The sequence below is a fragment of the Microtus ochrogaster genome, chromosome 5 (genome assembly GCF_000317375.1).
Source record: "Microtus ochrogaster isolate Prairie Vole_2 chromosome 5, MicOch1.0, whole genome shotgun sequence".
Classification (NCBI taxonomy): domain Eukaryota; kingdom Metazoa; phylum Chordata; class Mammalia; order Rodentia; family Cricetidae; genus Microtus; species Microtus ochrogaster.
Window position 1 is genome coordinate 30307853 of NC_022012.1, and position 17923 is coordinate 30325775.

General features: G+C 38.1%; 1 protein-coding gene across 3 annotated transcripts in view; it reads right to left on the minus strand.

Moving 5' to 3' along the window:
- Window positions 1-1398: 1398 nt before the first annotated feature.
- Stt3a (STT3A, catalytic subunit of the oligosaccharyltransferase complex) overlaps window positions 1399-17923 on the minus strand; it is a 35350-nt gene continuing 18825 nt past the window's right edge. For all 3 annotated transcript variants that reach the window (XM_005347038.2, XM_013346272.2, XM_013346271.2), the window contains exons 9-18: window positions 16415-16595; window positions 14671-14826; window positions 13430-13521; window positions 11129-11284; window positions 10778-10966; window positions 9192-9308; window positions 8974-9076; window positions 6069-6257; window positions 5272-5387; window positions 1399-3746 (exon numbers count right to left, since the gene is read on the minus strand). In XM_005347038.2, coding sequence (XP_005347095.1) covers window positions 3708-3746; window positions 5272-5387; window positions 6069-6257; window positions 8974-9076; window positions 9192-9308; window positions 10778-10966; window positions 11129-11284; window positions 13430-13521; window positions 14671-14826; window positions 16415-16595 — 1338 coding nt within the window. In that variant the 3' untranslated portion in view covers window positions 1399-3707. The remainder of the gene's footprint in view (window positions 3747-5271; window positions 5388-6068; window positions 6258-8973; window positions 9077-9191; window positions 9309-10777; window positions 10967-11128; window positions 11285-13429; window positions 13522-14670; window positions 14827-16414; window positions 16596-17923) is intronic.

Consider the following 17923-nt stretch of genomic DNA (forward strand, 5'->3'; position numbering starts at 1 on the left):
TCGAAAAACCAAAAAAAAAAAAAAAAAAAAAAAAGACTTCAGGGCATAAATGGGCCTGGTCTACAAGAGCTAGTTCCAGGACCAAAAGCTATGGAGAAACCCTGTCTAGAAAATCCAAAATAAAATAAAATAAAAATAAAAAGAAGCTGGCCTGTAGAGTAAGCCCAGTAAACGGTGTGGTTATACTACTGAAAACAGCATTTAAATTTAAGTGTATATACTGAGAGTCGAACCTCTAAGTTTTCTTTTCCTACTTTACTCCAGAAAGGTGACAGTCTGGACAATATCCTTAAATAAGAGGACATACAAACCTTGAATTTTATGGATGGAAGAAAAAAAAATGTAACACCAATATCGATGATTCTCAGTGTAGCAGCCCAGCCTGATCACAGTATACTGAAAAGCACAAGCAGACTCCCTTTCTACTACCCAGAAGTATAAAAGATGTCAGCCAAGAATTTGGGAACGTCTTTAATTGGAAAGGCAGCAAAACAATGGGACAGCCAGACAACAAAATGTCTTAAAACTTTAGAAACAGAAAGCAGAAAAGAAAAATAATAAAATACTTGAAAACATGGTTGGAGATAGAAATTACCTAGCATGCACAGGGCCCTGGGTTTGTCCCAATGCAAAACACACACACACACACACACACACAGACACACACACAGGGGCAAGCACGGGACCCTGGGTTTGTCCCAATGCAACTCACACAAACACACACACAGAGAGAGAGAAAGAAAGAGAGAGAGAGAGAGAGAGAGAGAGAGAGAGAGAGAGAGAGAGAGAGAGAATACAGCTTAGGAAATCTCCCAAGAGATGAAAGATAAAAGAACAACTGAAAATTTTAGGAAACTGACTCAGGAAGCCCCACATTCAAGTAACGTTATGGGATTTGAGTCAACAGGTAAGACCCTGACAGCTCTTCCAATTCCCAGCACCCACACAGCCGCTCATAAATGTCTGTAACTCCAGTTCCAGAAATCTGATGCCTTCTTCTGGACTCTGTGGGCACCAGGCATACACATAACATACACACATATGCAGGCAAAACACCCAATCACATAAAATAAAAGTAAATATTTAAAGTGTCAAACTGTGTTGCCTAAATTTAAATTTTTTTAATTAACCCTATCAGAAAACAGCTGGAAGAATCTACATATTATGAGTGTTTTTTCAAAAAACAGAAAAAAACTTGACTATGCACACATGAAAATGCATAGTACCAGGATACCCACAACAAAGATGCAACAAAGGGGTCTGGGGCAAGAAATAGAGAAATATTCATCAGAATAACTGCATTTCTCAATATTAGGAAAATAGAAAACAATAGGCTAGTGCCTTTACAATGCAAAATACTGAGAGTCTGGAATTCTATACCCAGCTATGCATTCAGTATGGTAGAGAATAGCTCCAGAAATTTATTTGCCCTATATACTTTCATAGAATACTTAGAAATAGCAAATCAATGAAAAAGGCCAAAGATTAACAAATATCACAGTGAAATAGTACAACTCAACAAACTTGGAGAGTTAACCAATTCAAGCTGAAAAATAAAGACATTCTTAAAAGTAAACAATGTAATCAGGTGTGATGGCATATACCTATAATCCCAGCCACTTGGCAAGTAGAGGCAGGAGAAGCAGGAATTCAAAGCCAAGCCTGGCTGCAAAAGACCCTGTCTCAAAAGCGCAAAAATTGCTTAACAAATATATTTGATCACATTAAGAGAAAACAGACACAAATAAAAGAGAATTGGCTACGGAGGTAAGGGGGTAGGAGAGATTTATAACAAGTACTAAAAAACAGTAAAGTACTTCCTAAAAGAAGTTATAGAGGAAAAATAATAACTAGCTGGCTATAGTGGCCCACACCTGTAACCTCAACACCTGGGAGGCAGAGGTTTCACAATCAATAGATCAAAGCTAGCATCTATATCTTGAGTTCAAAGTCAGCCTAAGCTACAGGGAACTGCCAAAAAGTAACAGTATATAACACATCTTAACTAATAATAGCCAGAAGGTAAAAGGTAATTGCAACTATAACAGATGATAGTAAAAATAGTGTCACAAATTACAAGAGTCAATGGGTGTGTGGGAAGTTATATGTGTCAAATTGTATTGTTTTTTAGATGGATATTTTTTTAAACTAAGTGGGCTATAACTGAAAATAAAAGCAATCTCTTAAAAAATTTGCGTAAACTAGAAAATATCAAAATCCCAGGAGTAAAATGATATTAAAAAGGGCTATTCCATCTATACTATAGAGAAAGGTTACTAATAACCTGTAATATAATCATATTGATAAATCTCAGATTAAGCTTTCCCACTAGGCAGTAATTATGTATATAAATCAAGTAATATATTTACATATAGGAAATCAAATCTTCTGGTACATAAACTGGCTTGAGGTCATTAGGTACAAGTACACCTAAGCATATATGCACTGAGTACCAATGTGACTTGACTATCTAAGTCATATAATTCCTCCTGTTTTCTTAAATAGTACAACTAATTTTTTAAGACAGTTTCTATACATCAGTGATTATGTCCTACGTTGTAAAATACATGATGAAACGTCTTATTATACTGAACAGAAAGCTGTTATCCTGGCATAAAATAACTATGAGACCTCTATGCTTCGAAGTTAAAACGCTTTTTCAAGTCTCTTTTCTTACAGTCAGACTAGCAATGATCTCTAGGTACCTGTTGGTAGCAACACTTCCCACATCCTCATTATATACTTAGCAAGGGCTTCGAAACCAGGTAATCAAGCCTGAAGTGGTGTGTGAACACAGCAGACTTACACTAAGAACAGAAACTCATAGTGGCGAACACCATGAGATTTAGGGGAGTCTCCAGAAAATGAGGAAATAGTCATTTACTATGTTTTAGGTTGAGTGAAGTACTGAAAACTTTCTGATTCCAGTAACATCTACTGACCATCAACTTCTGTACATGGTAGGGTTGGAAGAGCGTCTTCTTCTCAGATTAATATGTTTCACTGAGTCTTAAAAACTACTGGATTAGTCACAGTTGGTTCACATTTTGCTTAGAATAAGAACCCTCACTAGTTTAAAGAACCCTGGTGAGATTGGACATACTTAGCAACTCTCTGTCCTTACAAAGCCAAAGATCTTCTAAAGAAATAGATATTGAGAACACAAACCTAACAGCAAAAACACTGTCTTCCCTGCTCAGAAACAGCACTCCTCTGGTCCCAGAAGCATTTATTCAGTTGATAAAAATTTATTAAGCACCCGTTATATGCAAAGCATTGGATCTGGGTGCTACAAAACAAAAAGTGTGACAAAGTTTTTATATTTGTAGAAGCAGAGCTAGTCCTTAGGAGAGAGAAAGAAAATGTTCCTATTTGGTTTGTCTGGGGACCTAGAGCATGGATATGATCTTCCATCCACTCACTTCTGTGATCCTCAAATCAGCCGATTTAAGTCAAAACAAATAAGGCACATTAAAAAAAAAAATACCCCCCTTTAATTGACCAAAGTAAAGCCATGACATTTCATTTGGTAACCTGCTCAGAATTACAAAAATCATTTGATTTAGCCCAGCCCATACTGTCCAGGGCAAAACTTCCAGACAATTCTAATCCCATCTGGTTCTTAGAAACTGTTTATAAAAAAAAAATCTTCGGCGTCCTCAATACGACGCGCTCAGTGCGAAGCGTACCAGGGCACAATGTGGCATTTATGTCCTTGACAAACCTCGATTATCCAGGTCCTTTACCTGCAACAACATAACATGAGTTTAGTAGGTGCCCAAAGTTCAACATTAGAGACCTACTAGTGACCACCAGAAAGGGCTGCACTAGACTCTGTTGTCTTTGGACAATGTAATCAATAAGCATGGGTCAGACCCTACCTACTGTCAACTTAGCCTTTAAGAAGCGAATAGTCAAACTTTGGCATTGACCAAAATTCCTCAATCATTCTTTTTGTTCCCACTGTTACTTGAGTTTTTCCCTACTGTTACACAGAGTTTTGCTATGTAGCCTAGACTGGCCTCAAACTCAATCCCCCTGTATGTTTCCCTAGTGCTGGGATATAGGCATTACTGTGGGACAATGGTTTTACCCTATAAAGAAAGATTTGTTTCTTGTACTTGTTTAATAAAATGCTGATTGGCCAGTAGCCAGGCAGGAAGTAGAGGTTAGGCAACGAGAATTCTGGGAAGAGGAAAGTTTCAGTTTGTAGTCATCACCCAGACAAAGAGGAAGCCAAACACAGAGCAAGCAAGATGTGACTGCCTCGTTGAAAAAGGTACCAAGTCACGTGGCTAACACAGATAAGAATTATGAGTTAATATAAGTTATAAGAGTTAACAAGAAGCCTAAGATACTAGGCCAATCAGTTTATAACTAATGTAGACCTTTGTGTGATTTCTTTGGGATTTAACGACTGTGGGAACTGGGCAGGACAGAAATCTCAGACAACAAGGCATATATGCTATATCTGGCTCAATCTCGTCTCATGTAAAAGATATAACACATTCCTATGCAACATCATGTGATACTGTCAAAAATTCAGCAAAAAATAAAAAACATAGTTCAAAACACAAATACATGCATTCCCCCCAATCCCCAAGCTATTTCAAACCCTACCTAGAACAATATTGCTGAATCAAGTACAGTGGCGACATCTATAATACTACCATTTCAGAGGCTGAAGAAATGGGATAAATGGTAATATTAACACCAGTCTGGTTGGCATCCTGAAACCCTAGTCCCAAAAACCATAAAGAAAAAAGAAAGAAAAAAGTATTGGTCTGGGAAAATAATTCAGTGGGCAAAAACATTTGCCATCAATCCTGGTAACTAGATTTTGATCTCCAGGATACCTACGATAAAAGAACTAATCCCTGCAAGCTGTCCTTATATGTAGCATACATATAAAACTGTAGTAAAAAATGTTTTTTAAGAAAAAGAAATGTGGGCATAACAACTGACAGCTGGGATGTCCCCTAAGAATAATCAAAAATATAATTAGCAACATTTTGGCCTGACCAGACGGCTTAGCAGGTAAAATTGCATATGAGACTGATGACCTAAACTCTATCTTGGGAATTATAAAAAGGCAGAGAGAGAATCCACAAAGTTGTGTCTATACAATAAAACATATCCAACATTTAAAAATATTAACACTTCAAGTAAATGACAAGCTATTTTGAAACCACATGCTATTAAAAATAATCCTATTTGAAAACTGTATACTAGAATGAGGACAGTTTTCCGAGATGGGCAGCATCTACTCACCTTGTATATCCTGACCAGCCAATGTTCTGTAGTATATGCTTCCTCCAGGACATCAAGCTCAAAGTCTTTATTACCAATCTCAGCATTTCGAACACGGTCAAAGCCTGGTGGACGCTCTAAAAGCAACAAGAGAGAAAACTTCTATTATGCAAATTAATTTCCTAGGAAGATGGAAGCTGCACACCAACTACTGTACTGGTTGCTATTCCTCAGCCTGCACTTTGACTAGAGTCTGCAAGAAAGAGCATTAGATAGAAATGGCAAATCAAAGTTGGGCAGTGGTGGTACGTGCCTTTAATTCCAGCACCTGGGAGAAGCCAGCCTGGTCTACAAGAGTTATTCCAGGACAGACTGCAAAGCTACAGAGAAACCCTCTATCAAAAAACCAAAAGGTAAGAAAGAAAGAAAAGAAAAGAAATGGCAAATCAAGTGCTACCCTAGTTGAGTCCTGCCCAATGAGATGCTTGGTAGAGTCCATTGAGTTTATCTCTTATAAATCTAAAAGGTGACTTTCAAGCCTCTCTACTTCTGAGACCTAACACTACTAACCACTCCATGGGTCAGGAGTTTAAGACTTGTATATACTGCAAAAGTCTTTCCAGGCCGGGCGGTGGTGGCGCTTGCCTTTAATCCCTGCACTCGGGAGGCAGAGGCAGGCGGATCTCTGTGAGTTGGAGGCCAGCCTGGTCTAGTTCCTGGGCTCCTGTGACTAAATGAGCTAAAAAAGACAATGAGCAGACCCCAGAAAACACAGTATGTGTTAGCTATCACTATTGTTAGTATTATGAATCACTCACTGGCTTCTGTGTAGACTTGTCCAAAGCGGTAGTAACACATTTTGTACATAAGGCAGTTGAGCAGCACTGGAGAACCTTCACGATCCACACGGAACTCCCCAGTTGGAGTATAGTAGTCATTCTCCTTGATATGTCTTCCTGTATCTGTGCTTCCTCCAATCCGGACCATCCAAAGAAACTTGTTGATATCTAGAGGAAAAAAGAAAGAACCGCTGAATCAGAAAAGCTGCAGGATCTAAGAAACTCAATGAAAATATCACTATGTCTTTTTCTTTTTCAGTTTAAAGATTTGTTTGTTTGTTTATTTATTTATTTATTTATTATGTACACACTGTTCTGCCTGCATGTACATCTGCAGGTCAGAAGAGGGCACCAGATCTCATTACAGATGGTTGTGAGCCACATGTGGTTGCCGGGTATTGAACTCAGGACCTTTGGAAGAGCAGCCAGTGCTCTTAACCTCTGAGTCTTCTCTCCAGCCCAAAAATATCACTATTTCTAAGGAAATTTCCATCACAATTTTCTAATAAGGAATGCTATTATTTAACTCTGCAAAAACAAGAAATAGTGTATGAGCAAAAATATTTCCTAAAAATACAAAACTTTTATTAGAAATTAATTGCTTGTTAAAGGCTGAAATTAAATGCTATTGGTCCAGTCTTCAGCCACATCTGGAAGTATTCCTAGAAATCAAGGACTAAGCTATTGCAAGTAGTGGCTACACGTACTTAAATAAACACCTGCAGTACTGTTAATATCACTTTAGACGTACTGTAGGAACATAATACACAGTGGAAACCAGGCACAGTGGTGCCTGTCTGTACTCCTAGCACTGAGAGGCTGAGGGAAAGTTTCATGCATTTAAGGCCAGCCTGGGCTACACAGCATCAACTTTTCATATAAAAAAATCTGTTTAGGCTCCAAAGCCACAGAGAAACCCTGTCTCGAAAAAAACCAAAAAAAAAAAAAAAAAATCTGTTTAATGATCAAATATTTTATTTTAAACCTTCATAAGCACTCAACAAAAAGTAAAACCAATAGCCGGGCAGCAGTGGAACACACCTTTAATCCCAGCACTTGGGAGGAAGAGGCAAGTAGATCTCTGTGAGTTCAAGGCCAACCAGGTCTACAAGAGCTAGTTCCAGGACAGCCAGGACTGTCACACAGAGAAACCCTGTCCCAAAAAGCCAAAAAAATAAAAAATAAAATAAAGTCGGGGGAGGGGAAGGGAAATGGGAGGTGGTGGAGGGGAGGAGGCAGAAATCTTTAATAAATAAATAAATTTAAAAAAATAAAATAAAGTAAAACTAGAAGCCAGGTGTAATGGTAACCCCAGCACTTGGACACAGGCAGGTGGATCTCTGTTACTTTAAGGCTAGCCTAGTCTAGTCTACATAGCAAGTTCCAGGCCAGACATCTCTACATAGTGAGATCCTGTCTGAAAAAAATAATAAAGCAACAGAAAATGACTATCCAAAAATCTGCTTATTGTTTTAGAAAACAGCATCTTGCCTAGACCTGTAATCTCAGCACTGAAGAGTTCAAGGCCAATCTAGGCAGCATCTTGAAAGATCAAGTCACGAGAATTTTTTGGTTTTGATTTATTCTATGGTAAGAACTCATGATGTAGCACACACTGGTCTACTGCTTCAGCATGTGTAATGCTAAGATTATAGCTATAGTCATACACCATCACTCATTACCCTACTTATTTTTTAACAGAACCAAGAAAAGGTAAGAAGACTAAAGATGAGCTGGGAATGAGCAACTGAAACGAAATCAGCCACCACTGAGATTGTACATAAAGTGTGGGAGTGGGACTTTTAAAATTCAAAAGTTTTCACAAACAGACCCAGCTGAAATATTGAATAAATGACAAGATTAATAGCAACAATAATAATAACTCTCAAACATTCACAACTCCTAGTAATCCAGTTTTGAGAGATTGTCTTTCATTATTGTCTCATGCGTGTTTTCGTAGAGCTAGATACTGAATAGTCTGCATTATTTTTAATGACTTTAAAAAGTATTTTATTGTCTTTAAAACAAGACTAGCTCCTATAATTAGACTATTGCCAAATCATCATTCTTTCAACAATTCAAAAATATGACATCACCTCCAAAGAAAGTTCATTTTTTCCCCATTTTCCTAAATAAGACTTTCTTTACATACAATTAGCTAGTAAATAGCACTCTGACTTCACAAAATCTGGTATTTTTTTTTTTTTTGAGGCCAACCAGGTCTATAGAGCGAGTTCCAGGAGTGGCTCCATAGTTACTGAGAAACCATCTTGAAATCCCCCTCCCTAATTAAAAAAAAAACCTATCCAGAACAGAATGAATGGTACATATGTCATATAGATATCTGCAATTTCAATAACTGGCTGAATTACATGGTTGACAAAAACCTATATATGTAACTAACAGACTATCTTTTTTATTGGGTTAGCTTTTATTATTCTGTATTACAGGAGCTTGGAGAGATGGCTCAGCAGTTAAAAGCACTGGCCCATGGAGGAGAGACCTACTCACTGAGGGTAGGACTGATTGGTTCTGGTCCTACAAAAAAGCAGATGAGCAAGCCAAAAGAAGTAAATCTGTAAGCAACACTCTTCCATGGCTTCTGTATCAGCTCCTACCTCTATGTTCCTGACTAGAAAGAGTTCCTTTCCCTGTAGATAAAATAATGTTCTCCTCTCCAGGTTGCTTTGAATAAAAGTGTTTCATCACAGCTAACAGAAAACCTAACTAAGACAATAAGCAATACTTCTTTTCATGGTAAGTTACTAATGATAATGGCTGACATGTGACTCTCAAAAACAAATATAAATAAATAAAATTAAAATAGTAACTGATTGACTACATTTTCAATGCCCACAGATAGAAACAATATCAAGTACAGTACCATCAGAGGAATACCCAGTAAGGCCTCCAAAAATAACAAGCACATAGCTGACGTCAAGCTCCCTCATGATTTCATACGCTTTTTCTTCTGTGGATGCCATTGCCTAGAAAAATAAATGCACAATGTTCAAAGAAAATCTCAAGTCAACTCCCTCTCCTAGCAACACATTTCCCAACAGACCTCAGATATCAGACACCCTAAGGACCCATTTACTTTACCTGCCCTACTCGAGAAATATGAGTATTATTCCATGTGTTATTATCCACTAAAATTGTCCGATTTGCCATTGCGGTAATCTGGTAGCCATAATCCCACCATGACATGACCTTTGCATCCTAAAACAAGAATGAATACAGAAAAATGTTTATCTCACTGCTCTTAAAAACCAAATGCCGCCGGGCGGTGGTGGTGCACACCTTTAATCCCAGAACTCGGGAGGCAGAGGCAAGTAGATCTCTGTGTGTTTGAGGCCAGCCTGGTCTACAAGAGCTAGTTGCAGGGCAGCCAAAGCTACTACACAGAGAAACCCTGCCTCAGGGAAAAAAAAATGCTAAGAAGAATAGAAGGACATCTTTGATAGCAAGTAAGACTTTCCTAATTAATCAACTTCTTAACAGAGTAATGCACTCCTAACAAGAAAATAAAATTGATAAAATTGGGGCACTGGCTCCTCCATTTATACAGTCAGGAAATAGTTTACATTACATACAACCCAACATTCCCAAATACCCTACTTCCAAACAAGCATAGGGGACTATGTAGTACAGCTAAGACAGTTTAGTGTCACTAGGTAATTTAAATTTTTTTCTTCAGAGATATGGTCTCACCATGTACATCAGGCTGGCCCCAAACTCAGAGGTTCACCTGCTTCTTATCCTCAATGCTGAGATTAAAGGCATGTGCCAACACTCCTCGTCTGTCATTAGGTAATTTTTAATGTGACCCTTAATAACATAAAATCATTATAAAATTTATAAAAACATTGCAAAGTCATTATAAAATTATTACAGAAGTAGAAGGGAAAACACAAACCACAAAATATGATGGCAGGATTAAAAGAGTCTTAGTTTGGGGACTGAGTACACAGCTCAGTGGTGGAGTATGTGCTTAACACATGCTAAGGTTCTGGGTTCAGCCCCAACACTGCTTTTAAAAAACTTCTTAGTTTGGGTTTTTAGCAAATCTGACTCAGAAATACTGTTTCCAATAGCTACTGAAAAAAAAAATCACTTCAGAACCTCAAAAGACATAACTTACAATGTTAAATGTCATTATTATTAGGTGGTAACTCTTTACCTTGATTCTGTTTAGTTTCTGCTTTTTTTATAGCAAACATATTAATATTTTCTTCTTTTGAAACTCATTTAATCTACCTTATATTAAAACCACTACCATATCAATACAAATGTTCAAACAGAATCTAGAATTTAAGATACTCTAGAACAATGATTCTCAAACTTTCTAATGCTTCAACTCTTTAATACACTTTCAAATGTTGTGGTGACCCCCAAGCACAAACTATTTTTGCTGCTACTTTACAACTGTAATTCTGCTACTGTTAGAAATTGTAATATAAATACTTTTGGAGACAGATGTTTGCCAAAGGGGCCACAACCCACAGGTGGAGAAACACTACTTTAGACGACAGTCTTCAATGAAAGTTGGCCTTTAAAGCTTATTAAAAACTGAGTTTCTAAATTTTTAATTTCTCTAAGGTTCCTATCCATCTAAAAGAGGTCATATTTATCACAATATCAAGTGTCTTCACCACTATCTGACTATCCAACCTCTCTCAAATTTTTACCTCTGGAGTATTGTGACGAAGCCAATAATATGCTTCTCGGAAGTCATCAAAAATGATCCGACTGCCATCCCCACCACGAGCAGACAGTACAATGGAGGGAGAAGAGTAGGCTTCACTGGTTACCCAAGTTGAGTGGAAAGTATAGGTGATAAGAAAAAAGGCCATGACCAGTATCATTCCACTTGCCACCTACAGAAAAAAGAACTGTATGTAAACCAAACACAGACAGCGTCTTACGACCAAATATGACAGACCAAAATGTGTCAGGATGTACAAGTTCACTGTGACCACCCTCTCAAACACATACACACATGCACATTTTCCCAAGCCAACATGTTACTTAAATTTCACCTCATTCTTAATAGGATAAGTAGAATCCTGTTGCTTCTTGCTCTTCTTGTCTGGGCGACTTATGTCCAAATTCTTCATATATGTGGACAGCACCTGGGAGACACCAATGCCAGAAAGAATGCACATAACAGGTGCCAACACCAGCATTAGACGCACCTAAAAGGAAAAAGAATCGTGATCAGTATAATCAGTCTTCCACAAATAACAAGACTTCAATCTACTGGAAGACTATGACATCAATTTAGCAATTTTCAACAAATATTCTACTTCAGCAAATGTGAAATAAAAGATATGTAGTATAGTTTTAGCATAACAGAAGTATTTCTTAAACTTTGTTGCAGTTGGGCCAGTTGCTGTGTAAATCTATAATTCCAGCTATCAAAATGTTATGAAAGGAGAATCAAAAGTTCAAGGCCAGGTCTAGAGAGGTGGCTCAATGGCTTCCAAGCACATACAGCTCTTCTAGACGACCTAAGTTAACCCATGTTGGGCAGTTCATAACTGCCTAGAACTCCAGATCTGTCACCCTCTTCTGGACCCTGTACCTGCACATATGCATGTACACATATACACACATACATGGAGGAGATATGGCTCAGCAGTTTAAAAGCATGATCCTTAAGACTGGAGTTCAGGGGGCTGGAGAAATGGCTCTGTGGTTAAGAGCACTGACAGTTCTTCCGGAGGACCCGGATTCAATTCCCAGCACCCACATGGCAGCTCACAACTGTCTGAAGATCCAGGTGCAGGGGATCTGACATCTTCACACCAATGCACATAAAATAAAGTTAAATAAAAAAGACTGGAGTTCAGTTCCCAACACCCATGTTAGGTAACTCAAGGAGATGTGATGTCCTCTTCTGGACTCTGCAAGTACCTGCTAGTATATAGCATACACACAAACACATACACATAAGTAAACAGAACAAATGATAGTCTTTGGAGCTAAAGAGATGACTCAATGGTTTAAGATCATCTACTGCTCTTGCAGAGTAACTGAGTTTAGTTCCCAGCACACACATGGAGTGGCTCACAATAGCCTGGCTCTGGCCTCCATGACACCTTCATTGACATGCACATACCAACACACAAACACACACATACATACATAATTAAAACATAGGGGAAGCCGGGCGATTGTGGCGCACACCTTTAATCCCAGCACTCAGGAGGCAGAGGCAGGCGGATCTCTGTGAGTTCGAGACCAGCCTGGTCTACAGAGCTAATTCCAGGACAGGCCCCAAAGCCACAGAGAAACCCTGTCTCGAAAAACCAAAAAAATAAAAAAATTAAAAAAAAAATAGGGGAAACAAAAGACCTTGTCTCAAAAAACATGAATATAAATAACAAACTCCATATCTAAATGTGTCTAGGTTCTGAATGATAATATAAAATTTTTACTGGGGTTTTGTTGTTGTTGGTTTGGTTTTTTTTGTTGCTGTTGTTTTGTTTTTATTGGTTTTTGGAAACAGGTTTCTCTGTGAAACAGTCCTGGCCATCCTGGCTGGAACTTTCTTTGTAAAGCACATTGGCCTTGAACTCAAGAGATCCACCTACCTCTGGTTCGCGAATACTAGGATTAAAGGCATGTACCACACCTCTCAACAAATTTTTACTTTTTTATATACTTATTTTTGTCCATATTGTTTTTCTAGCTAGAGACTAGCCATGTTGACCAGATCATTCTTGAACTAATGGTTCTACTTCCCAAGTGCTGGGATTACAGGTGTATACCACCATAACCAATTAAAATATATTTGTAGTGAACAGATACACACTCAAACATACACACGCATAAAAATAAATACTATTTCAAAATAGTGTAAGAAATATATTAGTACCTTACATAAAATCCTTCTCTGTCTTAACAATAAAGCATAGACAGTACTCTCAAGGCTTTAAGATAAAAAAAATCTACTCCAGGAGCTAGAGAGTGGTAGCAGCAAAGCTTCTGGTTCTTCTAGAGAACCTGAACTTGGTTTCCAGAATCCACATCAGGAGGCACACAACTGCCTATAACCGCAGTTCCATGCAAACATTTTTCTTTAATCTGCTCCAAGTTCAATGAAGTATAAAAGTGTCTAACACAGGGTTATGAACTCAAGAAAATTTTAGACCCCCACAAACAGAATATGGAATGTGTCTGTTTATTACAAATAAATTATTACCAAATGCAGGATATTTTGCATAATCACCAATATTTTTTTTAATTCAGCTAGGCAAAAAAAAAAAAAAAGAACAAACGAGAAAGCACCGCAGAGTCAGGAATAAAGTTTGGCTAGAACTGAGGGAATTCCTCACCATTACAGCTGAAAAGTACATGCTGGTCACACCATACATGATGATGAAAATCCGGGCATCAGACAGGTTACTAAAGCAGTAATAGAGGCCAACTACAAAAGAGGGAAAGAAAAGTAAGCAGCTGAGCCTGTACAGAAAATACAAGGGAAAATACCTTCATTATACGACTGGATGGCTTCATACATTTTAGCTCAGCAATTCTAGGAATCTATGCTAAAGAAAATTATACCAAGATGTTTACTATAACCAAACAACCACAAATCATCTAGCAGAAGAGATGGTTAATTTCACCATATGTTAAGTATAAAATACATTAAGATACTGCTATAAGAAGTTATAGGTCCCTTTCCTCTTCCACATCTTTATACATATCTACAGATAAAAAAATATTTCTGTAAATCCTAAATTGGCAGAAATTATGTTTGTTTTTCCCCAGGCCTCAGTCATGCCAGGCAAGTGTCCCATCCCTGACAAAGCCCTACCTCCATGCCTAACCATGATTCTTTATAATTAGGAGTAGAACATTGAATGGTATCATTCACACTCAACAAATAAGTAGATGAATGTTACAGGTTAGCCTGTAATACACAATAGACCACAAATACAAAATCGACCCTATCTTAAAATTAACACTGAAAATGGGTTTTTCATTACAGTTTTTTGACAATGTAGCCCAGAACAAACTCAAGCTCACAATCCTCCTGCCTCAGGTTCCAAGTACTAAATTATAGACATTCATCACTGCATCTGGTTTAAAATGTTAAAGGTAGTAGAACAGGTAGTAAGAACTAGTGCAAATGTACCCATTTTGCGTATTTTTTAAACTTAAATCTATTGTTTTTACAATATAAAAATTGTCTTAACTATAAAAACTCAACATAGAGCTTCAATATAGCCAAGAAGAAAACTGGGTAAAAGAGAAAGAAATATGCTATGAGTACTAAGTATAAGTACCCACATGGGACAGCTCACAACTGTCTGTAACTCTACCTCCAGAATACTGGACACCCCCTCCTGGTCTCTGCAGGCACCTGCACTCATTCATACATACATACATACATACATACATACATACATACATACACACACACATACATACATACATACATACATACATAAAAATATTTTTAAATACCTAACAAAAAGTAAGTAAATGTTTAAAAAGTAAGGAAGAGGGTAGTTAATATATTTGGAATCAAAGGACGATTGTTATGAAGGTTACTTCAAACTGCAGGACAGACCTGGAAACATGAAGACAAGGAGCTGCAGATCAAAATAGTAGGAGGACCAGGTTGTGGGCTGGTGCTCAGACACAGATGCAATGATGGGGATGTTGTTTTTAGCATAAGAAGGATCCAGCAGTGAGTAGAAACGCCCTGTCCAGGGAGAAATTTTTCCTGCAAGAAAAGGCAATAAATATTTTACATATAGTCCTAAAACAATAAGCTAAAATGCTACGTAATCACAACATCCCAGTTTATTTTATTATTAGTTGCCTGTGTAGTGTCTGAGTATGCACAGAAGTGGTAAAGTAACAGGGCAGCTTCTGAGAGCTGGTTCTTGCCTTCCACCTTGTCTGAGACAGGATCTCCTTTATTGTTTCTGCCACACTTCATATTCCAGACTAGCCAGGCGGTGGTGGCGCACGCCTTTAATCCCAACACTCGGGAGGCAGAGGCAGGCAGATCTCTGTGAGTTCGAGGTCAGCCTGGTCTACAGAGTGAGTGCCATGTCAGGCTCCAAAGCTACACAGAGAAACCCTATTTTGAAAAAAGCAAACAAATAAACCAAACATATTCCAGACTAACTTACCACCAAGCTTCTGAGTGACTGTACTGTCTTAATTAGCCATTCGCCCCATAAGTGCAAGACTATGCAAAAAGCACTTTTACCCACAACGTTCCATTTTTATAAAATTCTGAGATAAAAAAGGACTGATTTTGATTTACCAACATCAGTATTATTTACAGTTTTACTCCTTTCTTTTTAAACTTGAGAGAGTGTATTTTTCTTTTTTTTTTTTTAAATATTTATTATGTATACAATATTCTGTCTGTGTATATGCCTGTAGGCCAGAAGAGGGCGCCAGACTCCATTACAGATGGTTGTGAGCCACCATGTGGTTGCTGGGAATTGAACTCAGGACCTTTGGAAGAGCAGGCCATGCTCTTAACCTCTGAGCCATCTCTCCAGCCCGAGAGTGTATTTTTCAACAACATAATTTGGCCATATAAAAATTCAAGAGGGAAGTGGGTTCCAGAGAAGCCGACTGAAAAGGAGAATCTTAGGCTTAATCTAGTCAAATTAAGAAATCAAGGTCAACTCTAGAATCTAAGTGAACTAAGTCCTCCATCCTGCTATGAATTAGAAAAATTAAATTAGCTTCTGAGAAGTATAAATTAAAAAGAAAAAAACGAGTATCACCTAAATAGCCATGATTTAGTTTCCATAGATTGAGTGCCATGACTTAAAAGTATGACAAAGAAAAGAACTTCTACAAGCCAACCAATAGGAAAGAAAAAGAAAACTGAAAAAGTGCTGGCAAGGCTAGATAATCCTTTTAGCTCTACAAAGACACTCTGTCATGCTGAATCCAAATGCTGACAAAGAGAATGAATGTTTTAAAGAGTAGGGCTTTGGAGCTGAAGAAATGGCTCAGCAGTTAAGAGTCTTTGCTGCTCTTGCAGAGGACATGGGTTCAATTCCCAGCACCCATGTGGTGGCTCACAACTGTCCACAACTCCAGTTTCAGGGGATTTGATGCCTTCTTCTGGTCTCCTCAGGAACCAGGCACACATGTGGTGCACAAACATACATGCAGACAAAACACCCATACACATAAAATTAAACTAAACTTTAAGTGTTTGGCTTTAGTGCTTGAAATAAAGACAGAATCTTCTGTGGTGACCAAAGAGTCCATCTTTTTGGTATTTATTCTACATCTGTATCCATGTGTATCTAACTATAAAAGACGTGCTGCCCTACCTGTCAGCATGAGGAGTGCTCCCACGGTGAGGAGGACAAAGCCAACCAGGGAGATGACACTTCGGAAAAGAACTTCAAATTGCTGTGGATTCAGTTTGCTGCGCAGGTAATCTACGAAGGCATGGATCTGACAGAGACCAAACACTCCAAAGGCTGCCATGTGTTCTGATGAAAGGACAGGCTAGGGGGAAGTGGGTGATCACATATGGCAATATTAGGAGAAAAACAAATACAGGTCATCCAACATTGGTACTTTTCTGATCTACTTCAACCCAAGGAATCGAATGAGGTCTCAAGTTCCAAAATGAACAAAGACCAATATAGAAATGGGTTTAATTTACCGAATATATTTTCTAAAGAATGTCTGGAGTCTAACAAAGCACACTATACACCATCACAATCACATCCTTGCCACCTGCTCCAGTTACTTCCTTAGTGTGAACTGAGTTTTCTCCTAATTCCCTTTCACTAAAACTCATCATTTAAAATTCAATGTCACTTTCATCTCCAAACCTGAGAATCAATGGCTGCTATGTCTCAAGCACCAGTATGACTCCTTTAGTATATAATGACTCTCTTCCACAGACAGTGGTTCTCTAACTCTAGTGGGCATTATAACCAAGGGGAATGTTAAAGTGGGTTCTGAGCCCCACCCAGAGTGTCTGATTCAACAGGTCTCTTTTACTGTCTCACTTGGCTTGGTTTGGCTTGATCTGGGTTCTCTGTTCTGATCTGTTCTGTCTGTTAAGACAGAGTTTCATGCACACCAGCCTGGGCTTCAACTTGACTGAAGTCAAGGATGACCGTGAATTCTTAATCCCTCCTCCACAGAATCTGCATTCTAACATTAACAGTGTCCAGACACTATTAATGTCAACACTCCAGAAACACTTTCCAGAACTACTGAACTGTAGACCACAGACAGCTGTGTATATTTCTTCCTCCAACTTCCTCAGGGACTAGCACAACACATTCTCTACATCTTCCAGTGAATAGCAAATTTCAAATATTAAGTGACTACAAATATTTGCTTATCTCTAAATATGAAAGCTTTACAAAAGAAACCAAACACACAATGTCCTGCTAACTGTACATAATAACCTGGTTACAAAGCTTATGCTTTGCTTCCTCAAGGACTCACCTAGGCCCCATTAAGATTCATTCAGAGTCCACTGCAATTAAATGGGGTCATTTCCACTAAAAGGCTGGAATTTTTTTTTAAATATTTATTTTATTTATTTATTATGTATACAATATTCTGTCTCTGTGTATGCCTGCAGGCCAGAAGAGGGCAAAAGGCTGGAATTTTAAACTTTTTTGAAATTTTAACTTTGATCATTCAAGTCAACCCTGTTAACTGGCCCTCCTCCTCACACAAACCTAAGCATAGAGCCATTAAATTCAAATAGCATGCAGCAAAACTGATGTGTTCTTAGAGGCAGATTCATAACCAACAATTCTGTTGTTTCAGTTAATAAGCAGCAAAAAATAGAAACTGTAATTCATATT